This window comes from Microchirus variegatus, assembly GCF_963457635.1.
Source record: "Microchirus variegatus genome assembly, chromosome: 16".
Lineage (NCBI taxonomy): Eukaryota > Metazoa > Chordata > Actinopteri > Pleuronectiformes > Soleidae > Microchirus > Microchirus variegatus.
The window spans coordinates 1,735,288-1,760,458 of NC_139817.1; the positions used below are offsets into that span (position 1 = coordinate 1,735,288).

A 25,171-nucleotide genomic window follows, 5' to 3' on the forward strand; every position below is an offset into this window, starting at 1 on the left:
TCGCCGTAGTGACGTTTCTCGCGCGGCGGCGACAAATATCACACGCGCGCAGACACACGTAGGAACACACATATCTGGCAGAACAGAGTCGTGTTCGGGGGTCTGTGGAAGGTCAGCGCTGAGCTCCGCCGTCGCCACGGCAACGCCGTTTACGTTGAGATTAAACTTTTATTTCTTTGATCGTAAAAAAGAAAACGTGTTTTCGGCCTTTAATGTGACTTAATCTGAGACATGAATCAGATTAAGCAAACATTAAAGTCCATTTCTGACATTGTTTGTGTTTTGTGTGTGTTGTGTTATTGATTAAATTATTCACGGTGTTGTGCGCCGAAGCGCGGGTGATAATCCAGCCACGGTGAGGTGAGGACAGATGGGATTACATATCACATCCTCACAGATATCTGAGCCCCACCGTCCTCGTGTCAGACGCTCATATCAACCAGGGTTCATGAACACATCGCGCTGTAGCGTTTGTGTGTGTGTGTGTTCTTGTAGTTGCAGCATACTGAGGACCAGTGAGGGGTTTTTAACCAACAAAGTGAGGTCATTTTTACGGAGTGAGGACATTTTGGCCGGTCCTCACTTTGTTTTCATTGAAATCACTTCCTTAGGTTGCTATAACATGCTATACTCAATTTGTAAAAAAAAAAAATCTAATTTTGGACGACATAGAATAGTATAACGTTTTTGTCAAATTTTGGACCAACAATTTTTGGTAAAAAAAAAAAATCAAATTTTGGACAACATAGTATAGCATGACTTTTTTGTCAAATTTAGGACCAAAAATTTGGGGTCAAATTTTTTTTTAACATTTTGGACGACAGAGTATAGTATGACGTTTTTGTCAGAGTTTGGACCTAAATTTTTTGGTCAAATTTTTTTTTCAAATTTTGGACGACAAAGTATAGTATGATGTTTTTGTCAGATTTTGGACCAAAAAATTTGGGTAAATTTTTTTTTTCAAATTTTGGATGACAGTATCGTATGAAGTTTTTGTCAAATTTTAGATCAAAAATTTTGGGTCAAATTTTTGTTTTCAAATTTTGGACAACATAGTATCGTATGAAGTTTTTGTCAATTTTTTGACCAAAAGATTTTGGTAAAAAAAAAATTCAAATTTTGGACGACATAGTATAATTTTTATATGTCAAATTTTGGACCAAAAATTTTGGGTCCAATTTTTTTTTCAAATTTTGGACGACAAAGTATCGTATGACGTTTTGTCAAATTTTTGACCAAAACATTTTGGTAATTTTTTTTTTCAAATTTTGGACGACAGTTTAATTTTTATATGTCAAATTTTGGACCAAAAATGATAATAAAAAAAATAATAATAAAAAAAGTTTTCCAGCCCTTTTTGCTCTGGGGCTCCACCTGCAGACATTTTATGGTACTGCAACCAGTAGTACTTTATAGATGTCATTCATGAAGTAGATATTAGTAATTGTGTTGACTTATGAAGTGGAAATGCTGGTCCTCACTTTGTCAGCAACCCAGTCCTCAGTAGGCAGCAAGTACAAGAATGTGTGTGTGCGTGCGTGCATGCGTGTGTGTGTGTGTGTGTGTGTGTGTGTGTGTGTCACTCACAGCTCCTCCAGAAAGTGCAGGCTGGACAAACCTCCGCTGGACAACGTCGTCAGATTATTCATACTCAGATCACTGCAAACACACACAAACACACACATTGTTGAGTAAATAAAGTCACAAATAAATATCAAATGTATGAAAAACAAATTGACTTTTGGGTAAAAAATAAACAAAGGTTGTTCACAGGACATCACATGAGTCAACACACACCTGAGTGAGAAACAAGACAGGAGTGGAAGTTACCAGAGAGCAATGAATGAATGAATGAATGAATTGTGAGTCAGTGAAGTCAGAACCAGGTGACATCACAGTGTGTGATTGTCAGATACCTCGTCTGTTGTGTGTTATTGTGTTATTGTGTGTTTGTGTGCGGCCTCAAACGTCTTCGTCCTTTTCTTTTCCTTATCTGACCTCGTCCGCTTATATCTATGTGTGTGTGTGTGTGTGTGTGTGTGTGTGATAACCATCGGAAGGTAGCGTCTTTCCACTCGGGAGACTTCGTATGGAGACAGACTGTCTCTGTGTGTGTGTGTGTGTGTGTGTGTGTGTGTGTGTGTGTGTGTGTTAACTTTCTCAACACACCATAAAGCCTGTTAATGTGTGAACGTACGTACGCGCAACTTTACAACTGCGGCGACACAGACGAGGTTTGTTTGGGCTCATATTTAGCAGAATGTTCCTTTACTTTAGCAGAGCGACGGTGTTACGGCCCACTGGGTTTACAGCCTACACACACACACACACACACACACACACACACACACACACACACACTGTCCATTCATGTCATTTATTGCCGTAAAAACACGCAGAAATATACCGTCTCGCGAGCGCGTCGCCACACGCGCCGAATTGTTTCGTTAAAACCAGACGCAGACGCGTTCTCCGCATGTGGTCGTAGGCTACGTGTAGCTAAAAATAAACGCAGCGAAAACACAGAGGCTATTTACAGAAGAACAGGTCGTTTTTTTACGGAAAGAAATACTTACGCGGTTCGCGCGTCCTCGTAACGTTACTTTAACTGCGTGAGAACGTCGAGACGCAATTAGTCAATGTTAGCGTTGTAGGGTCAACATAATGCTAGCTTCTGTCCTGTCCAGGCTGAATCACGGGTACTGTGGTTTAGCGTGGACTCTGTTAGCGCTAATGTGAATTCTGCTAATATAACACAACTGATAGGTAGCTTAAATCTAATGTTGATTGTCTATGTGATAAAAACAACGCAACATAATGCGGTCAAGGTTATTTTAACTATTGCTTACCTTCAGTTAGCATACAACTGATGCTGAACCAGCAAATTCCTGCTAACATATCCACGTAGCTATAGCTTATACATCTAGTATGTTGATAAACGTCGCGTCATATCATGTGTTCAAAGTTATTTTAAGTAATAGCGACTTTTAGTTAGCACATGCTCTGATAGCTGCTGGAATGTAAGCGTTTTTCCACATCTAGCTAATGTGAATTAGCAAATTCCTGCTAATATAACACAACTGCGAGGTAGCTTAAATCTAATGTTGGTAGTCTAGATGATAAAAACAACGCTACGTTATGTGGTCAAGGTTATTATCTTATACTTAGCTTCACTTAGTGTATGCTGTGTTTTTTTTCCACATCTAATCTGCTAACATAACCACGTAGCTATAGCTTATACATTTAGTATGTTGATAAACATCATGTCATATCATGTGTTCAAAGTTATTTTAAGTAATAGCGACTTTCAGTTAGCACATGCTCCGTTAGCTGATGTTATGTTAGCTTTTTCCACAAGGGTTAGTGTGTGGATTCAAGCTAATATAACCGTAGAGCGCTGATGTTGATATACTGTTTCCCTTTAGTTAGCACATGCTCTGTTTGCTGATGTTCAGTCACTGTAATGTCAAACAACTCTGATGCTACATTAGCTTTTGTCCACATCTAGCTGATGCTGACTGAAGAAGCTAATTAGCCTAAATCTAATAGCGATTGTTGATACTATAACACAATATTGCATTACAGATTCAAGGGTATTTTAGTTACCTTTAGTCACTGCGGTGTTATGTTAGCTTTATCCAAATCTTTGTTCCTGCTAATATCACCATCTAGCTAGATAGCTTAATGTTGATTATTGATACTATAACTTAAGTTATAGTTAAGTTATTCTAACTAATAGTTTAGCTTCTGGTAGCCTGTTCCCTGTTAGCTGATGTTGGATTATTGTTAGCTTTACTCTGATAATTAGTTTATTGTCTATGTTTTTTGTTGTTGTATTAGCACAGCTAATGTAGTTTAGTTTGTTATATTTCATTTACAGTGATATAAACATAAAGACACTTGTACCAGGAAACATTTGACACCGTTCTGGAGTTTTTAAAACATTTTAAAGTCCATTTCTTGCTCTGTGATGACAGCATTTTAGCATTCAGGTATTATTGTTATAATGGTGGTGGTGATGAAAGTTAGCGACAGTTGTTGTAAACACTGATTACACAGCCGACATAAACCTATGATGTCATATGACCTCACAGCGCACAACAGTCATAACAGTCGTGTAGCGACTTGTTAGCTACTAGCTCCATTGTAGCGAAGCCGCGGCGACTTTCACTGACTTTTACATCAGTTTATATATTTATGTGAACAACAAAGCTCTGTGCGTCTCAGCCGCCGCCGCTCAGTGTAGTAAAATATCACCTGTTGTGAAACTAAATTGACCTCTGACCTCCCGCAAGGTCTTTATCACGTCTTTAAACGGCTCTTTACGACGAGCTTTGACATATTGACGTTTGTGTTTACATGTAAACAAGTAATAATTATAACAATCGCATAACAAAAGACGACGTACATTTTTTTGGGCTTTGAGTTGAATTTGTTCATAAATTAAAATAACGAGGCAGCGTAATTTATGTCGTAAATCAGTAAATTAATGAGAAATAACTGGAAGTTTTTTCAGTAGCGCTGGGCACGTTAACGGCGGTTAGCGGCGTCAATGCTAACCCATGTTAATGCACGACGTGGTTCCATGACAACACCGGAGTCCGGGCACCGTTTACCAGTTAGCTGCGTTAGCTCGTTTAGCGCCGCTAGCTCGCCTACGGTCGAACTGGAGCGGTCTGTTTATTACAGGAAAAGAGCAGCGCTAACAAATAACGTTAGCGTACCTGTGTTTTTAAAGTTTAGCGTCACTTTATAAACTCATTTTAACAATCGGGAGTCACGTAAACATGACGTCACGCGGGTCTTTTTCTGGTCAGTCGTCGCTCGTTAACGTGCGTCAACATTTGTTAGCGTTGACGACGTTAACCGTGCTTAACACGCTAATGTGCCTAGCACTAATTATTAGCCATAAGGGAACTAAGCTAGCTTAGGGCCCAGGGTTTTAAGCTGAGCTTTAAGTTATTTAGTTTTATTTTACTTTTCCCCCTCAGGTGAGTCACAGTTTTTGGTTCCGCTCGCACAAAGAGGAAGCATTTAAACGCGACACGCACAGATCTCAGAGCTGATTTAGTTGTTTTGTGGACAGACAGAGGAGTCAAAGAGGCACGTCTGTGCTATATGACGACACAAGAAGGAAAGAAAAGAAAGAAAAGACGGATGCATTAGCCACAACAGTTGCATGGTTGTTGTTTTTTTTTTAAAGAGATGAAGCTTTGTCGTCTCTTTTTTTCTCCTCGAGGCTGAAACTGATGGATATCACACCATTATTCAAATGTCCACCGCCTGCAGAAAGACAAACTCTGAAGACGGGGAGGGGGGAAAAAGAGAGGCCTCGCTCTGGTTTTGTCTTCTTTTGCTCTTTCTTTCAGTGTTTCAGGGGGGCGGGGTCAGCGGGAGGAGGGGGGCCCCTCCATCCTGCCCAACCCCCCCCCCCCCCCCCCCCCGGAGCGAGTGGACGCGGGGGGTCGACGTCTATCCCGTCTCCCATCGGAGGGAAAAAGGTAAACAAGGGTTTGCTGCGCCACAAACAAACAAACCTCTACATTTGTGGGAATTAAAGTGGAAATTTGGGAAATAATCTATCGGAGCAGGGCCGGCCCCAGCCTTTATGAGGCCCTGAGCTGAATTTAAATCACAAAAGTGGGCTCCCAAATAAAACTCAACACTATTTAAATATGTAAATATATAAGTGTTTCAGTGGGCCCTAAGCTAGCTTGGGGCCCCTTGTTGATCAGGGGCCCCCAAGCTAGCTTAGTTCCCTAATGGCTAATAATTAGTGCTAGGCACGTTAGTACGCTAATGGGCGATTAATGGAGTTAACGGCGTCAACGCTAACAAATGTTTAAACGTAAATGTTTACGTTCATTTTCCCGATTGTTAAAATGAGTCTCGGAAGTTAGCGCTAAACTTTAAAAACACACATACGCGGAACACAGGTAAGCTAACGTTATTTGTAGAGCTGCTCTTTTCTTTTAGTAATAAACAGACCGCTCCGGTTCCACTGTAGGCACCCTAACTGACGCTAAAGGAGCTAACACAGCTAAGTGGTAAACGGTGGCCTAGATTCCGGTGCCGCGGCACGAAAACATGGCGTCACGTGCGTCTTTTTCCGGTTCGTTAGCATGACGCGTTAACCGTTAACGTGACCAGTGCTACTATTTTATTCATTTTTGTTTGGTCAATGAAGGAATTAAATAACATTATCATTAATTTACTGATTTCCGACATTAATTACGTACGAAAACAACCAAAGTCTGGGATCTGCTCACATAACTGAAGTCGCCGCTGCCTCATTATTCTAATTCATGACCAAATTCAACTAAAACAAAACAGAAAAATGTATAAATTTCGCTCCAGAAACAGCAAATACACAAAAAAATACCTTTTTAAAGCGTCTTTCTGGACTAAAATACTGAGTTTCCAGTTTAACTAGTTAGCAAAACATCACACATCGTTAGCACCATCACTCTGTCATCTGCCTGACCTGTCACATGACCTCACAGGAACTACCTGTGTGTGTGTGTGTGTGGGGTGTGTGTGTGTGTGTGTGTGTGTGTGTGTGTGTGTGTGTGTGTGTGTGTGTGTGTGTGTGTGTGTGTGTGTGTGTGTGTGTGTGTGTGTGGGTGTGTGTGTGTGTGTGGCGGCAGCAGCACTTAGCGGTACCTGAGCTCCGGTGAACCTTGTCAAAGCCAAACATCTAAACATCCTGTCGCTCGGCTAAATGGACGAGGCCTCTCTACCTGTGAGGTCGTGAGAGAGGTCAGACAGACAATAGGAGGCTCACCTGTCTGTCTCTCTGTCTGTCTGTCTCTCTGTCTCTGAGAGGCTCGCAAGATGGCTGCCAAGATGGCTGCCGAGATGGCGCCATCTTACTTGTACTAAAGTCGTCAACTCGTTCAGACGTCAGCATTATCGTCTTCTCTTGTGTCCAACACAAAGCCCTGTCCTCCTGTTGTCTGTGCTCAGTAACTTGTTTAGCCAGTGGACGCGATTAGCATGCTAGTTAGCAACCCGACCTGTAATCTTAAGACTAACGACAGAATAACCACTCTAACTCTAATTAACCTCCATGAACTTTCCGAGGATCTTCGTCTGAAAATAAAGTTTGCTCACTGACACGCGACCAAAACATAACGTACAAAAATACAGCGCAATGTGTCTAAATGGACCAGATTAGCTCGCTAGTTAGCAAATGTGGCTATAATGCTAATATTTACCACAGAACAACCACTTTAGCCTTGATTTCCACTAACATTCAGAGGGTACGGATGGGTGAGATTAGCTAGCTCGTTAGCAAACCTTGCTATAATGCTAACATTAACCATTAAATAACCACTATAACTTTCCGAGGATCTCCACCGGAGTTTAAAGTTGGCTCAATGACATGTGACCAAACATAACATGAAATACCGCATACTGCATCCAATTGAACTAGATTAGCTTGCTAGTTAGCATTCGTTACTGTAATGCTAACATTAACCGCATAATAACCACTTTAGTCTTGATTTCCACTCACTTTCAGAGGACATTTCAGGGGGCAGATGGACGAGGTTAGCTAGCTAGTTAGTGAAGCTAGGTATAACTACGTTTTGGGTACTGTTTACGTTTGAATTGATGCTAACACTGGCAACAGTATATTGAGTTTTGTTCCGGTTAGTGCGAGAGATAGAGTAAAAGTAGAATTATGGGTAAATATAAGTTTCTCTAGGATTGATCTTTGCTAGAAAAGTGAATAAGAACTATAATATATGGTGATTAATATGTAGGCGATAAAAACAGGTACAATTAACTCACCAATTAGCATTTATTCTAATGAAAAACTGGCTGAATTCACATAAAAGCTGGAGTTAAATCAGCAGCTGAGAGTCTTTGGGGGACAAACGTGGCTTCACATCAAAGACTCAAGAATCAATGGTCAAAAACATGGCTGCCAAAGTGGGCGTGGCCACAGCCATCCTTCACATGTACTTTGCCTCATTCATCGGGCGGCAGCGAAAGGCATTCCTCTGCTGCTGCTGTCACTCAGAGGCAGAAAGGCCATTCAGACACACACACACACACACACACACACACACACACACACACGCACACGCACACACACACACACACACAAAGGCACTGACAGATGGTTGTATTCAGAGTGACGGCGGTCAGCAGATTGTACACTGGTGTGTGTGTGTGTGTGTGTGTGTGTGTGTGTGTGTGTGTGTGTGTGTGTGTGTGTGTGTGTGTGTGTGTGCGTGTGCACGTGCGTGTGTGTGAGTCTGACATCATGTTATTGTTCAATTTGTTTAAATTCACACAAAACATGAAGAATTCCTAATAAGGTCATTCGTCAATTGAAATCACCCCTAAACCCAGGTATGGATTCCGGGGGGGGCGGGGCCACACTCAGAGGTCAAAGGTCACAAACAACCTTAAAGTGTCTTTATTTCACTGTTTGACGGAGTTTCTAAAACCACTCACTCTCCCACACCAAACCCCATAGAGAAAACCAGTGATTTTAGCTCACAGGGACACAGGAGCTGCTGGTCTGCTGCTGCCTCGTGTGGTCACTTTGTGTCACTGAAGTAAGTCCGAATTCAGGATTTTAAAAGCCGAATTAACAGAATAAGTCATTTAAACTTAGTGATGGAGGCAGCAGTTGATCAACAACTCCTGTGAACTCCTGTGTCTCTGTTGACGTTAAAATCACTGGTTTTCTCTATGGACTTTGGTGTGGGAGAGTGAGCCGTTTTTACAAACATCAGTTTCCTGTTGTTTAAAGTCTGTCTAACGGTGAAATAAAGACGCGGAACGTGTTTTTAAAGATACGCAGGCGTGTCAGTCTGGTTCTCACCACAGGGGGGCGCTCACAGCACAGTGACAGCTGACTTCAGGTCAGTATTTCATACATGGCAAAAACACACACACACACACACACACACACACAGAGAAACTCCTTGATGTTTTTGTTTTTGTCGGATTCAACTCGCTGATTGGAGCTTTAATAAAAACACAAAGCACCATTGATTGACTGTGTGTGTGTGTGTGTGTGTGTGTGTGTGTGTCCATCTGACTGTCTTAGACAAACTGTAAGGAAAGTGCTTTCATTGAGGAACACACACACACACACACACACGCACACACACACACACACACACACACACTGAATGGAAGAAGGTTTTCCTTTAATGAGAGTGAAACTTAAATCCTGAACATTGTGCTGTTGTTCGACCGCAGCTCACACACACACACACACACACACACGCACGCACGCACTCACACACACACACACACACACACACACACACACACACACACACACAGTGATGTCACCTGCTGTGCGGTGAAAAGGATCTAAATGATGTGATTGTGTGAGTGAACAGAGTTCATTCACCTGCTGCAGAGGAAAAACACTCTGTTGTTTCTCACAGTTTGAGGCTTTAATGAAACACTTTAATGGACGTTAATTAAAACACAAACATCTCTTCTTTGGAACCCGAGGTTCCAGAGGAACCACTGTGCTACCTCTGCCACGACCTTTGACCTCCTCACACAAACACACCCTCAGAAAACCACTCCACGTTCCTCTGAGATCTGCAGGTTCTTCCATGAAGAGTTTACTCAAGAGTCAAGAGAAACTCCTCAAAAACACCGTCACATGTCAGAAGAACCTGTGGAGAACCTTCTCAAGAACCATGTCCAGAACAAAGCTCACCTCACCTGAACCTCCACAGATAATAAGAAGAACCTGAGGAACCATCTGAATGTTCTCTGTGTTCTTTAGTCTGCACTGTTTGAGCTTAGAACAACTACTGGGACTCTGAAGTATTTTGTTAACTAAATTTAAGGGCATTTTAACACAATTTAAGGAACTTTGAACTATGTTGAGGGATTTTGAACTGAATTTAAGGAACTTTTAACTGAATTTAAGGAACTTTGAACTGAATTTAAGGAACTTTGAATTGAATTTAAGGAACTTTGAATTGAATTTAAGGAAATTTGAATTGAATTTAAGGAAATTTGAACTGAATTTAAGGAAATTTGAACTGAATTTAAGGAAATTTGACTGAATTTAAGGAAATTTGACTGAATTTAAGGAAATTTGAACTATGTTGAGTAACTTTGAACTGCATTTAAGGAAATTTGACTGAATGTAAGGAAATTTAAACTGAATTTAAGGAACTTTATACTGAATTTAAGGAAATTTGAACTGAATTTAAGGAACTTTGAACTATGTTGCAGGATTTTTAACTGAATTTAAGGGACTTTGAGCTGAATTTAAGGAAATTTGAACTGAATTTAAGGAACTTTGAACTGAATTTAAGGAATTTTGAACTGAATTTAAGGAATTTTGAACTGCTGAACGATTTTTACCTGAATTTAAAGAGCTTTGAACCGCGTTAAGGGCCGTTTAACTGAATTTAAGGAACTTTGAAGGAATTCTGAACTATGTTGAGGAACTTTGAACTGCATTTAAGGAGCTTTGAATTGAGTTTAAGGTGAATTTAAGGAGCTTTCAACTGAATTTAAGGAAATTTGAACTGAACTTAAGGAACTTTGAACTATGTTGAAGGATTCTGAAGTGAATTTGAGGAGCTTTAAACTGTGGTGAGGAACAGGAACTTGGGACTGTGCTGAAGGAACTTCACGTTTAAGGAAGTTTGAACTGTGTTGTAGAACTTCCAAGTGTGAAGTGTGAACTTTGTGGAGGGCAGCGTTGCTCCTCTAAGAGAACGATCTGCCAGAACTTATTAGAAGAAGAAGAAGAAGAAGAAGAACGTCCATCATGTTTGGTCTGTTTTCTGTGAATGAAGTGAAGCTGCTGTAACTTCATCTCAGCAGCTCCATGCTAACAACAACCTCCACAATCATCTCAGTCTCTTCTTCTGCAGATGTATGAACTCCTGTGACACGTGTTTACATCTAAACAACAACAACAACAACAACACGACACGTTTACACTTTCACACATCTACAGGAGAAACCTGTCAATCATTAACCTCTGACACTTCCTGACTGACTTCAGTCGAACAACTGCTCCTCACATAACATGAAGAAGAAGAAGAAGTGGAGGGAACGTGCCGAGCGCGTGCACGTCCGTGGCGTTTTATAAACACGCGGCACAGGTGCTGCGTTTCTCACCGCCGTGCACGCGCCAAGCCTCAAGTTCACGCAAGTGCAACAAAGTTGCAAAAACAACACGATATCAAAGTAACACGTGTGTGTCTGTGTGCATGTGTGTGTGTGTGTGTGTGTGTGCGCGTGGAGACTCACAGGTAAGACGTGAACACGCTCAGGTTGCTCGGTATCTCGCGCAGACCCAGGTCCGCGCAGTCCACCCGGTGCAGCAGCCCGTCCACCTCGCACCGACAGCGGCCAGGGCAGCCGGCGTGTCCCGCTGCGCCGTCCCCGTCCTCGGAGCTCCGCGCCGCCGCCGCCGCCACAGCAGCAGCAGCAGCAGCGCCGCCGCCGCCGCCGCCGCCGCCGCCGGAGGAGGAGCCCCGGAGCATCTCCGCCACGCCGGCCACGGGGCTCCTGAGCCCGGCCGAGAGGACAGCGAGCACGGCCAGCAGAGCCGCGCAGCCCGGCATGACCACGGCACGTCTGTCCGGAGAGGGAAGAGAAAAGAGAAGTGAGGAACAGCGATGGATCCGGATCAAGACTCGAACCCGGGTTTTAGAGCAACTTCTTCATCATCATCATCATCATCATCTTCATCATCATCATCATCAGGCTGATGCGGATCAGAGAGAGTGAAGCAGAGTCTGAGGTGAAGTCTGCTCTGAGTCTGTGTGTGTGTGTGTGTGTGTGTGTGTGTGTGTGTGTGTGTGTGTGGGTGTGTGTGTGTGGGTGGGTGTGTGTGTGCACTTGATCATTAATAGGTGTGAACGTGTTGTTCCAGGACTGTGATATTTATATACAAACTGTGTTTTTCCAGATATTTTTTTTATTATTATATGGTGTCATTTTAAAGTATTTGTCCATGTTTTATTTGTCAGTTTTTTTGCTTCACTGTTTTAAACCACGTTGTACTCTGTAGTCTGTGTATAAAGTACCTTAAAGTGATATTTGAATAAAAGTACAAGTTAAAATGACCAGTAGAAGTTAAAGTCACTTTTTTATTATAATAATAATAATAATAATACTTCAGTAAAAGTCTTTAAGTTTATGTCATTTACTGAACAGTTGTCTTTCCACTGGAAGGTTGTCGGTTCAATTCCTGACTCTGCCCGTCTGTGTCCTTGAGCAAAGACACTGAACCCCATAATGATGCGTGTGAATGAGTGAGTGTCTAAATGTGAATGAGTGAGTAAAGTAGTGTTTAAATGTGAATGAGTGAGTGTCTACATGTGAATGAGTGAGTAAAGTAGTGTTTAAATGTGAATGAGTGAGTGTCTAAATGTGAATGAGTGAGTGAATGAGTGTCTAAATGTGAATGAGTGAGTGTCTAAATGTGAATGAGTGAGTGAATGAGTGTCTAAATGTGAATGAGTGAGTGTTTGAATGTGAATGAGTGAGTGAATGAGTGTCTAAATGTGAATGAGTGAGTAAATAAGTGTTTAAATGTGAATGGGTGAGTGAATGAATGAGTGAGTGTCTAAATGTGAATGAGTGAGTAAATAAGTGTTTAAATGTGAATGGGTGAGTGAATGAATGAGTGAGTGTCTAAATGTGAATGAGTGAGTGTCTAAATGTGAATGAGTGAGTGAATGAGTGTTTAAATGTGAATGAGTGTTTAAATGTGAATGAGTGAGTGTCTAAATGTGAATGAGTGAGTGAATGAGTGTCTAAATGTGAACGGGTGAATGAGTGAGTGTCTAAATGTGAATGAGTGAGTGAATTGTCTTTCAATCGTAAGGGTGTGGGTTCAATTCCTGCCTCTGCTTGTCTGTATGTGTCCTTGAGCAAAGACACTTCAGCCCAAGTACAGCAAATGTCATAATATTGAAGACTTTTACTGAAGTAATAGTATTTTTAAAGTGACTTAAACTTCTACCAAAGTCATTTTCTGCTAAAATACTTGTACTTTTACTCAAATATAACTTTCAGGTACTTCACACACAGACTACTCTATGACAACGCTCATATTACAGCACAAATAAACCTTAAATATCAACAAAACGTGTGTTTTTAATGAAATAAATCCAACGTTCTGTTGTTGTAAAAACTCACAAATGTGACAGTATAAATATCGTGTGTATATATATATACTGTTTATATCGTATTTAAGGTACATGTGTTTAATTATTCAACACACACACACACAGGTTAATGTTTACACACTCTTTCTACATATCTGTCTTGTGTTATATAGGTTTATATAGAAGTCTTTATACTATAGTGTGTGTGTGTGTGTGTGTGTGTGTGTGTGTGTGGGGGGGGGGGGGGGGGGTCAGGTACAGATATGGAGATTATTATCTCTTTCTTGCACACACACACACACACACACACACACACACACACACACACACACACACACACACACAGTATATGGCAGTTGGACTCTATGTATTTACATATTTTTCCAACAGGAAAGTGACGTTTGTAAACCACTCACTCTCCCTTCACCAAACCCCATAGAGAAAATCAGTGATTTTAACATCATATTGTGTGAATTCGGCATTTGGAAAATCATCATTCGGATTCAATTCAGTGACACAAAGTGACCACACGAGGCAGCAGAGGACCAGCAGCTCCTGTGTCCCCTGTGAGATAAAATCACTGATTTTCTCTATGGGGTTTGGTGTGGGGGAGTGAGTGGTTTACAAACGTCAGTTTCCTGTTGTTAAAGTCTGTGTAACAGTGAAATAAACACGTGAACATGTTCTTAAGACATCATAGACTTAAACTGACGTATATTTTAAACGTGACTGTTATGGTTGACTTTCGCAGCGCTGCTCTTTTCACAGCTGTTTACTTCTGGGTCGACTCTGCCCTCTAGTGGCTGAACAGATGCACTGCACCAGGACACAGGAAGAGGTGAAGTTTCTGTTTCATTTAATCATAAAATTAGCTCTTTTTTTTTGTTGTCTTTCATGTGTTTTCGTTTGATCATTAACTAAAATGTGACCCTTTTTGAAAATGATATATTATTATATTAAAATAAATTAAAATGTGATTTAATGCAACAGATGAATATGATTTATTAATAAAAGACTACTGATACTAATACTAATAAATTATGAGCGATGTTTGTTATTTTGACTCAGCCCCCCCCACTCTGCTGTCATGTGATGCAACAAAGAGGACAAAGCAGCAATGACGTCTCACTCCGCCGCCACTTCTGACGACCAACTCCCCGCATAAAGACAGTAAGTCACAAAGAAAGTCACACTTTAAGTTATAAATGTAATGTAATTATCATTTTTTATTCCTTCGTACACTAGATTTGTGCATTTTCATCGTGAATTGTCGCCACTTTTACTCACCTAACATGACAGGAAACAGGAAGTGGGATGCGCGCTCTTGGAAACAACCGAGTGATCCATCACACGGAGCGTAGACGATCTTCGGCGGCGGGGCTAGCCGGCTAACAGCTAGCTCAGAGAGACGCCATTAGTTGGGTGAAGAGCAGGCGTCGCATTAGCTCGAATGTGCATTTGTGTCACAGTTTAGACCCGTTTCTCACTCGCGCGTTGCCGGATTTCGGTTAACGGCGGTCTGTGTAACGCTGTCGACGCGTTTGTTTTAGTTGTTTATGTTTTAAAAAAAATAAAGTCGGAAGCTAATGTGAGCTGCGCAGGGCGACCGACAGTGGAGGTGCTAGCATTAGCAGCGCGAGCTAGTTGTGACAGCGCTTGTTTTCTTTGACCAACGGCGATCGGGGGAGGCAAAAAAAAAAAAAATCAGTTTCAATCAAAACAAAACAAAGTTCCAGCCATGGCGGCCGGAGGGGCGGGCGGCAACAGCGGCAGGACCTACTCGTTCAAGGTGGTGCTGCTCGGGGAAGGCTGTGTGGGCAAGACGTCGCTGGTGCTGCGATACTGCGAGAACAAATTCAACGACAAACACATCACAACTCTACAGGTAAGACCCGGGCGGGTTACAGCACTCTTCTGACCCGGGTCAGAGTCGTGACAGCACTTGGTGTCTTTTATTTATTGATTTATTTATTGATTTGACTGGAAGTGTTTGCGTCGCTGTCACTTGTGCGTGCGTGCGTGTGTGTGTGTATGTGTGTGGACGCGTGTTGTGCCACCCGAGCCGCACCGTGAGAGCGGGGCTGCGCCTTGAAACGGGAGCCGCCCGTGTTTTCCGGCCGCTCCGGGGTTGACTGAGGTGAACGCCAAGCGTCCACTGTGCCGCCGTGTACCTGCAGAGCAGGAAGTACTCTGACCTCAAAGTACTAGTGTCATACTGCGGAAATACACGTGACAGGGGGGGAAAGTACACAGCTGATGTTACATGAAAACACTTAAAATTAAAATTAAGGGTTGACCTTAAAGCTTTACTGTTATTATTATTCATTTATTAATTTATTTGATAAGATAATATGACAAACATGCTATAAATCATTATACCCTAAATGGCCACTTTATTAGGTACACATGACACCAAAGAAAGTAGAACTGCAACTCACGATTAATTTATTATTATTATTATTATCAGTTTTAATGATTTCTTTGTGATATGGAGCCAAGGAACTTGGAAATATTCGCATTTCAAGACGGTGAAACCATAGAGCGCTTGTTTTATTTGCTTAAAATAACACGCAAAATAGTTGACGGTCTTATTTACTCTTTTACTCAGACCAACAATCACCGTCAAAGTCACGTAAATCACCTTTATTTCCCATTTTCTGATGCTCAATTTGAACCTCGAAGACGTTACCTACCAACGTGGCCAATTAAGCTAGCCGAACAGATAGTCAGAAAGTGCGATCATAGCTAACATAGCTTCATAATCAATCTATTCGTGTCACAATATCGTCTGCGATTGGGGAATCGCCCCGTTACCACGTTATCTCCATTTATTGCGATATACTCGCACAGCATCTCTAGTAATTAGTTCATTAGCATATAACTCACGATACGCGGTCCACGATGCCGATATCGTCGCAAGGCCGCGATTCTGTGATCGTCAGTATGTCGCGACAACAATCGTATCGCTAACGTTTACGCGAAAATTTAGACGTGCAGGATTCCCTCCGTTTACTCGCAACATCGAAAACGGTCAAAGGTCGTAAATGTGTTGACCGTGGACGGCGCGTTGGCTAACGTTACTTTCTCCGCCTTAAACTAATTTGAACGGCGCCACCGCGAGGACACATGAAGTAGCAGAAACTGTCTTACTTTGTTTATTAAAATATGGATATTTGCCGATTATCATATTGCACGAGGAAGGACAACAATGTTTTGACTCACTTCTAGTGTTTATATGTAGCTGCGGGGGTGGAATTTTTCACTATTTTCTTACGCGTTATTGATCGAATAATGAACTAAATTGATGAAAAACACTCTAAAATGATGAATTAGCTGATGATCATGACTCATTTTGACCGGTTTCTGCGTAACCAGAGGTGCTCGGTGTGAACGGAAAACTTTTCCATAATGTAAACAAACAAACTATTCAGTGTGTGTGTGTGTGTGTGTGTGTGTGTTTGCATATCCCAGTCCAGCAGCTCTCTGTGGTTTATCAGGTTACAAAAGAAAGAAAGAAATAAAGAAAGCAGGAAGAATGATGCAGCGTTTCCCTCGCAGCAGCAGCAGCAGCAGCAGCAGCAGCAGCAGCAGTCAGTGCTGGATCAATAACGACTTACGGCGGTTGCCTCACGCTCTTGTGCGGGGGGCGGCGGCGGCGGCGCGGTTGCGTAAGCCGTGCTGTCGCAGTCGTAGCCCTCAGGCTCTGTGTGTGTGTGTGTGTGTGTGTGTGTGTCGGTTGCGTCGCGTCACGCCTGTTGTTGCGTCGTACTGTACTCGCCGCTTGTTGTTGAAACCAGAGCCAAAAAAAAATTTCAGGCTGAAGTTTCCACACCTTCAAATGTGCATTAGCTGCTCTTAAAACACACTTTTTGTGTGTCAGAACTATGAAATTGGCTATAAATGCGGTCAAATTCGGCCATAACACAAAAAATAATCAAGTTTAAAAGTAAACGTGTATTTTTTTATGTAATATTTTTGTATTTTTTTTAAAGTTTATTCACAGCAGCAGCTTTTAAAACCAGGAAGCGTCGTCACAAATGACGATATCCAAAATCTAAGGCCATATCTTGTCTCGCGTCGAGAGTAGATAAATAAATCCTAATTAAAAAATAAAAAATAAGATTAAATCTTGAAGTTATTTGATATTTCCTGATCATTAGAGATGTTTCCTGGAGGAGAGAGAACGAGGGCGTGACCGACTGACGCCGTCACGTCAGGGTCACATGGTCCTCGGGCTCACACACACACACACACACACACACATTAACTCACACATTAACCGCACAGTAGACATCATTTTAATCAGCTTATGTTTGACGCTGTGATCTGAGCACGAGTCGCAGTTTTGTCATGAGACAAAGTTTTTACCAAATTTTTTCACGTTTTACTGCAGTTTCACCAGAATTTCACTGAATTCCCGAGGCTGGAAACTGTTTTTAACAGTCAATATTTTTCAACTTTCTGTCGTTTTTTCAGCTTCTTATATGTGAAAATGTTTAGATAATGAGTTTATCGTCTCTCTTTTATGACGCCACATTTCCATAAATGTCCTCTCTCTCTCTCTGACAGATTAAAAGTCCACTTAATCCCTCACATTTCTCCAGACTCCAGTGAGTCATAGCTCTGAGGTCAAAGGTCACATAACTCTTATAAAAACATTCATGTGACGGCGTCTGCAGAACTAACTCAAACTGTCATGTGCAACTAAATTAGTTCCAAAAAAACAACATCATATTTTTCACTCTGTTTGTGTTTTATTCAAGTAAATCAAATTTAAACAGTCTCTGTGGATCAGACGGTGATATTTGAGCTCCAGTTAATCACTTTAAATAAACTAGTCAGCGCCCGTAGGAAGTATGTTTTCCTATAGAGGGCGCTGAAGAAGATTATTCAGTTGTGGTAATGATAAGGAACGTAAAGGCTAACATAATACCAACACTGTGCAACCTCATTAGGCACAACGCAAATGTGCTAAAGTTTTTGAGACTAAAGTCAGCTCACCGCCATTTCCCGTATTTCAAAAATTCATTAAAATTATTCCTTAAGGAGTTTGCGAATATTTTCAACAGATCCTTGTTCAGGGCGATGCCGACTATTATGATGGTAAATTTCAAGTCATTCCGAGATACTTTTTGTTTTTGAGAAGAAAGTCAGCTCACTGTCAAAGTGCATCAGGGCAAATGGATCATTTCCTGGTTTTCAAAAATTCATAAAAATTATTCCTTAAGAGATTTACAAATATTTTTAACTGATCCTTGTTCAGGGCGATGCCGACTATTATGATGGTAAATTTCAAGTCATTCCGAGATACTTTTTGTTTTTGAGAAGAAAGTCAGCTCACTGTCAAAGTGCATCAGGGCAAATGGATCATTTCCTGGTTTTCAAAAATTCATAAAAATTATTCCTTAAGAGATATGCAAATATTTTTAACTGATCCTTGTTCAGGGCGATGCCGACTATTATGATGGTAAATTTCAAGTCATTCCGAGATACTTTTTGTTTTTGAGAAGAAACTCAGCTCACTGTCAAAGTGCATCAGGGCGAATGGATCATTTCCTGATTTTCAAAAATTCATTAAAATTATTCCATAACCGATATGCAAATAATTTTAACCGATCCTTGTTCAAGGCGATGCCGACTATTATGATGGTAAATTTCAAGTCATTCCGAGATACTTTTTGTTTTTCGAGAAGAAACTCAGCTCACTGTCAAAGTGCATCAGGGCAAATGGATAATTTCATGATTTTTAAAAATTCATGAAAATTATTCCTTAAGAGATTTACAAATATTTTCAACAGATCCTTGTTCAGGGCGATGCCGACTATTATGATGGTAAATTTCAAGTCATTCCGAGATACTTTTTTTTTTGGAGAAGAAACTCAGCTCACTGTCAAAGTGTATCAGGGCGAATGGATCATTTCCTGGTTTTTTTTTAAATTAATCAAAATAATTCCTTAAAAGTTATGCAATTATTTTTAACAGATCCTTTTTCAGGGCGATGTCGACTATTATGATGGTAAATTTCAAGTCATTCTGAGATACTTTTTGTTTCTGAGAAAAAAGTCAGCTCACTGTCAAAGTGCATCAGGGCAAAAGGATAATTTCCTGATTTTCAAAAATTTATCAAAATTATTTCTTAAGAGATTTACAAATATTTTCAACAGATCCTTGTTCAGGGTGATGCCGACTATTATGATGGTAAATTTCACATCATTCCGAGATACTTTTTCTTTTGCTCATGATCTGCTGTCTTCCTCCTCAGGCGTCCTTCCTCACAAAGAAGCTCAACATCACAGGGAAGAGGGTGAACCTGGCCATATGGGTGAGAGAGAACGACGACATTGTTGTTGTTGTCGTCATGACGACGGTTGTTTCCTGACCCTGTGTGTGTGTGTGTGTGTGTGTGTGTGTGCAGGACACGGCCGGTCAGGAGCGTTTTCACGCCTTAGGTCCGATCTACTACAGAGATTCTAACGGAGCCGTGCTGGTGTACGACATCACAGACGAAGACTCCTTTCAGAAGGTATTTCTGAGCTTTAGCTCGTTTAAAATGAAGGAAAAACTGCTTTTTTCCATCTTTAAATGTGGATTTGGTCACAATCTCGTCTGTTTATTTATGTTTTTTTCAATAATATTTGACTTTTTTGACATTATTCTTGTCTGTATCTCTTTAAAAACTTCACTATTTCTATGTTTTTGCTTAAAAACAAACTAAATCCAATAAATATTCCCACGTATGTTATTTATTCTCATTACCTCATGAATAAAGACACTTTTCAAACATAGTTTTTTAAATATGTTTATGAATGCTGAGTCTGATTTCAACAATACCTTCATAAAATCTGTGTTTTTCTGATTATATTTATACTTTTTGTCAAAAATATTTGATTTTTTAAAGATAATTGTTGTAATTTTGTTTTTAAAAACTTGGTATCCAGTAAATTACATTTATAATTAATTAATTAATCAATTAAAAAAATAAATATATAAAAGACATTATTATAATAATTATAATAAATGTTATATTTATATAATAAAAAAATATTAATTTATTATTAAAAATAGTTAATAAATTAATAGTTTCCAGGTGATTTCAACAATGCATACGTTTAACTTTGTAGTTTTCTTTTAAATATTTGACTTTTTAAAAGTATATTTTATGTATATTTTTAATATTTTATTAGCTCAGGTTGTTCCAACACAAAAACCTGTTTTTAAAGTACATTTATTACAGGATTATTTCATAAATTCATCACACACCAAAGCCCATAGAGAAAACCGGTGATTTTAGCTCACAGGGACACAGGACACTGCTGGTCTACTGCTGCCCCGTGTGGTCACTTTGTGTCACTGAAGTAAACCTAAACAACGTTTTTTAAAAGCCGAATTAACAAAATAACGTATTTGAAGTTAGTGATGGAGGCAGCAGTGGATCAACAACTCCTGTGTGCCGTTAAATTAGTTTTTAATTAAAATCGATGGTTTTCTCTATGGGGTTTGGTGAGGGCGACAAACGTCGCTTCTCTATTGTAATTTCCTGGCGTTTCTGTCCCTTTTTAACCGTTATCTTCACTTTCTACGCTCCTTTATCCACCGTCTCCTCTCTTCATTCACATATATAGTGGACGTAATGATTTATTTGTGTCTCTGCAGGTGAAGAACTGGGTGAAAGAGTTGAGGAAAATGTTGGGGAATGAGATTTGTTTATGTATAGTAGGTAAGTAAAAAACACTCGCGTTGGAGCGTTTGATTTTTAACTTGGTTACGTTCGTCACGTGTTTCATAATCACTTTTGAAACACGTGCACAAAGTCACGAGGCCGGTTTCATGTTTCTTTTTTTATTCTTGTTTACTTTAAATGTACAAATAAGTCTCTTTTTTTTGTCTCCACAGGTAATAAGATTGATTTGGACAAAGACAGACATGTTTCTGTGGAGGAGGCTGAGAGGTAAACACTCGCTGAGATCACACACACACACACACACGTTTAACAACGTTTATCTTCACATTTGTGTTGTTTGTTTGTTTGTTTGTTTGTTTGTTTGTGTGCAGTTACGCCGAGTCGGTGGGAGCCAGACACTACCACACGTCAGCCAAGTTAAATAAAGGCATCGAGGAGCTGTTCCTGGACCTGTGTAAAAGTAAGAGCACAGCGCACAACAACAACAACAACACAGACCAAACCCCATAGAGAAAACCAACGATTTTAGCTCTGCTGGTCCTCTGCTGCCTCGTGTGGTCACTTTGTGTCACTGTGGTCGATCTGAATGACAATTTTTAAAAGCCGAATTGACCACATAAGACCTTTGAACGTGGTGATGGAGGCAGCAGTGGATCAACAACTCCTGTGAACTCCTGTGTCTCTGTTGATATTAAAATCACTGATTTTCTCTATGGGGTTTGGTGCGGGAGAGTGAGCGGTTTACAAACTTCAGTTTACACAAGGAAAAGAAAGTTAAACACATTTTTTTTAAAGACGCTACTGAATAAAATCTACGCCAGCTTACCATCTGTGGTGTTTATTTCACTTTTAGACGGACTTTTCCAACAGGAAACTGAAGTTTAAGCACCACTCACTCTCCCACACCAAACCCCATAGAGAAAATCAGCGATTTTAACATCACGGCGACACAGGAGTTCACAGGAGTTGTTGATCCACTGCTGCCTCCATCACTGACTTCAAATGACTTATTCTGTTAATTCGGCTTTTAAAATCCTGAATTCGGACTTACTTTAGTGACACAAAGTGACCACACGAGGCAGCAGTAGACCAGCAGCTCCTGTGTCCCTGTGAGCTAAAATCGCTGTTTTTTTCTATGGGCTTTGGTGTGGGAGAGTCTTTTAAACTTATTGCCTCATGTTAATGTGTGTGTTTTTTTTTGTTTTTGTGTGTGTGTGTGCGTGTGTGTGTGTGTGTGCGTGTGTGTGTGTCTCAGGGATGATGGAGAACGCTCAGGCCGAGGAGAGGTTGAAGGGCAACGGCGCCAGCCAATCCGCTTCGAGTAGGCGGGGCGTACAGATCGTCGATGACGAACCGCAGGCCACGCCCGCCGGAGGATGCTGCTCCTCTGGCTAACACACACACACACACACACACACTTTAACACACACACACACACACACACACACACACCGATCCTAAAATAACCTCCTGGTCATCGTCCATCCTCTGCTGCTGCTGCTGCTGCTAAGGAGCATGGGAAAAAAATCACATCTAAAATGACATCATTCAGTGTGCCCCCCCCCCCCCCTCCCTTTCAAAATAAAAGTCACTGAAAAATCTCCATAAATCAGATATTTTTAGCACTTTATTTCCAACAGAAATCTCTTTATGTAAAAAGTCGTCAGTGTTAAAAACGAAGCAGCGGCTCATGTTCAAACAAAACATTAAACACAAACTAAAATAAAGTTCAAATTCTCAAAGAGGCTTTTATTTTTCTCTCTCTCACACACACACACACACACACACAGAGAAACATTAACGCTGTCAAGTTTTCATATTTACCTGGAAATCCAAGCATCAGTTTGTGGTGAAACGGCTCCACCTGCTGGACAAAGAGTTAAAACTGCGATGGAAAGCTGTTGAGCGGAGCTGCCCGTGTTTGCTAATAAAGTTTGTCATTTACAAAACTAACCTCTGACAGTAGAATTCTTTTTTTTTTTTCTTAAGTAAACAAATCTGTGTCGCGAGTTTAAATCACGGGAAAGGAAAGATCGGAAAATATTGACAAATATTTTTTTTTTTTTTTTTAACGGAGAAAAGTTAAGAAAAAAAAATCGTATTTTTCCGATTGCGTTTTTCATGTCTACTGTGGACTCTGCGTGGTTTGCGTTGAGATAACGTAACTTCCGACGACTCTCGTGTGGCTCACGCTAGCGCTAAATACGTACAAATAAAGTGCAGCTAGGTCGGAGAAGGAGGAGGAGTTACTAGTTCGTACAACTTCCTCGCTAACGTTCTGCCCCGCCCCTTTTTCTTCCTTGTTTACCTTTACGCTCGACCTTTTCTTCCTAGCTCATTTTTCACCCCGCCCACCTTCTGACGTCGGGACATTGATTGGAAAATAATTTTAACGCAGACTTTGGTTTTCGCAACTTGCTATGTCGTCGTGTTAATTTTTCGCTCGGGCGTTTAATTTTTCAACGTACGCGAGTGACGCAAACTGCGCGACTGTGACGCGCAGTTTGCTCGGCGACGTCGACTTTGTATATAATCTAATTGCGTAAAGAAAAATATTGCATTATGTGATTTAACAGGACATGCACGTAAAATCGCAACATTTTCCTCCCGTACACTGGCGCCCCCTGCTACATTTGTTTGACATTACAGGTAAAAAAAAATTTTTTGTCGCATTTGGTGTGAAAAACGATTTTCTTGGTAAAATGCAGCAGAAATTTCTTCTTCGTCCAAGTCGTTGATCGTTTAAAGTTCGTGAAACGTGCGTGTTTTGATTTCTGTTCACGACTTTTTTTGCTCGTTTTAACGTTTCAATAAAGCGGCGATTATTTAATAAGTTAAACTGTCGTCACGGTGATGGAAACTGTTTTTTTTTTTTTTCATCTTCTTAACGAAGAAAACTATTAACGATGTTAGCTCTGCCTTTTGGGGGAAAAATGATACGCACACGTACGAAGAAAAATGCTAACGAGTTCTGGAATGGCGAAGAAAATGTGGTGGGAAAAAATCTTTTTGAAAATGTAATTTAGTAAAAAATAAAAAAGGTGTTTTGTAAAAAATAACGTAACAATTATAACGATTTTCGCACATCTTGTCCTTCTTTCATTTCCTCCCTACAGGAAGTTCTAATTAAAGGATCAGTTCATGCTTTTTCTTCTTCTTTATTTTATTTTTGTACATTTCTTCACACGGCGTCTGATGAGGACGGGGACAGAGTGGACATTTGTCCCTCGGGACTTAACGTAGCCCTTTGTGATTTTCAGTTAGCCTCTGTCAAATATATGAAGCGCTAACGTTTAAAGTGAGTTAGAATAATATTTATATTATTAACAACTGTATGGGAACAGACTTTTTTACAAAAAGATTTCCCGTTTTCTTAGATGTTTGTTTGTACGTTGAAGTGATTTCGTTACAACAATAAATCCCTGGTAAGTTGCTACTCACATTCTGCCCGCCCATTTTTCTCCCTCGCTAACTTTCTGCCCCGCCCCTTATATCTATTGTTTACTTTTTGTACCGCCTCTTTATTCCTTGTTTACTTTTGCCCCGCCCCTTTTCTTTGTTGCTTACTTTCTGCACCGTCCCTTTTCTTCTTAGCTAACTTTCTGCCCCGCCCCTTTTATCTATTGTTTACTTTTTGCACCACCCCTTTAATTCCTTGTTTACTTTTGCCCCGCCCCTTTTTCCATTGCTTACTTTCTGCCCCGTCCCTTTTCTTTGTTGCTTACTTTCTGCTCCGCCCCTTTAATTCCTTGTTTACTTTTGCCCCGCCCCTTTTTCCATTGCTTACTTTCTGCCCCGTCCCTTTTCTTTGTTGCTTACTTTCTGCTCCGCCCCTTTAATTCCTTGTTTACTTTTTGCCCCGCCCCTTTAATGCATTGTTTACTTTTGCCCTGCCCCTTTGCCTTGTTGCTTACTTTCGGTCCCGCCCCTTTAATTCCTTGTTTACTTTTTGCCCCGTCCTTTAATGCATTGCTTACTTTTGCCTCACCCCTTTTCTTTGTTGCCTACTTTCTGTCCCGCCCCTTTAATGCATTGTTTACTTTTTGCCCCGCCCCTTTAATGCATTGTTTACTTTTTGCCCCGCCCCTTCTCTTGCTTTTCTTCCTACCTCATTTTTCTTTGCACTGCCCACCTTCTGACATCGTGACATTGATTGGAAGAAAAACGTATCGTGACGCTGACCGTTTTGGCTTTCGCTAATTTTTGAATTCTGAAATCCGATTGGCCACCCCAGTTGATTGACAGCCGTCACAGCTCCCGAAACGTCTTGTCCAAAGGAGTCGGTTGCATTTTTTAAATTCTCCTGTACAGTAGGTGGCGCTATGTACGACAAAGAGTTGTAATCCACCTGACGAGGAGAAGA

General features: G+C 40.7%; 3 protein-coding genes across 3 annotated transcripts in view; 2 read left to right on the top strand and 1 right to left on the bottom strand.

Moving 5' to 3' along the window:
* LOC310938344 (leucine-rich repeat-containing G-protein coupled receptor 5-like) overlaps positions 1-11,576 on the bottom strand; it is a gene marked incomplete at both ends in the record, with an annotated part of 32,736 nt that extends 21,160 nt beyond the window's left edge. The window contains 3 exons of the mRNA XM_083902837.1: positions 1,588-1,659; positions 11,260-11,438; positions 11,469-11,576. Of these exons, the coding sequence (XP_083758963.1) occupies positions 1,588-1,659; positions 11,260-11,438; positions 11,469-11,576 (359 nt within the window). The remainder of the gene's footprint in view (positions 1-1,587; positions 1,660-11,259; positions 11,439-11,468) is intronic.
* Positions 11,577-13,435: 1,859 nt separating this feature from the next.
* Positions 13,436-25,171, top strand: part of LOC310938170 (histone H3.2) — a gene marked incomplete at its 3' end in the record, with an annotated part of 195,261 nt that continues 183,525 nt past the window's right edge. Inside the window, exon 1 of the mRNA XM_083902621.1 lies at positions 13,436-13,494. The remainder of the gene's footprint in view (positions 13,495-25,171) is intronic.
* rab21 (RAB21, member RAS oncogene family) lies at positions 14,508-23,874 on the top strand. The gene is made up of 7 exons (XM_083902605.1): positions 14,508-15,012; positions 19,390-19,449; positions 19,543-19,650; positions 20,781-20,844; positions 21,021-21,075; positions 21,180-21,268; positions 22,064-23,874. The coding sequence occupies exons 1-7, from the start codon at positions 14,866-14,868 to the stop codon at positions 22,201-22,203; spliced, it is 663 nt and encodes a 220-aa protein (XP_083758731.1). The 5' UTR covers positions 14,508-14,865; the 3' UTR covers positions 22,204-23,874.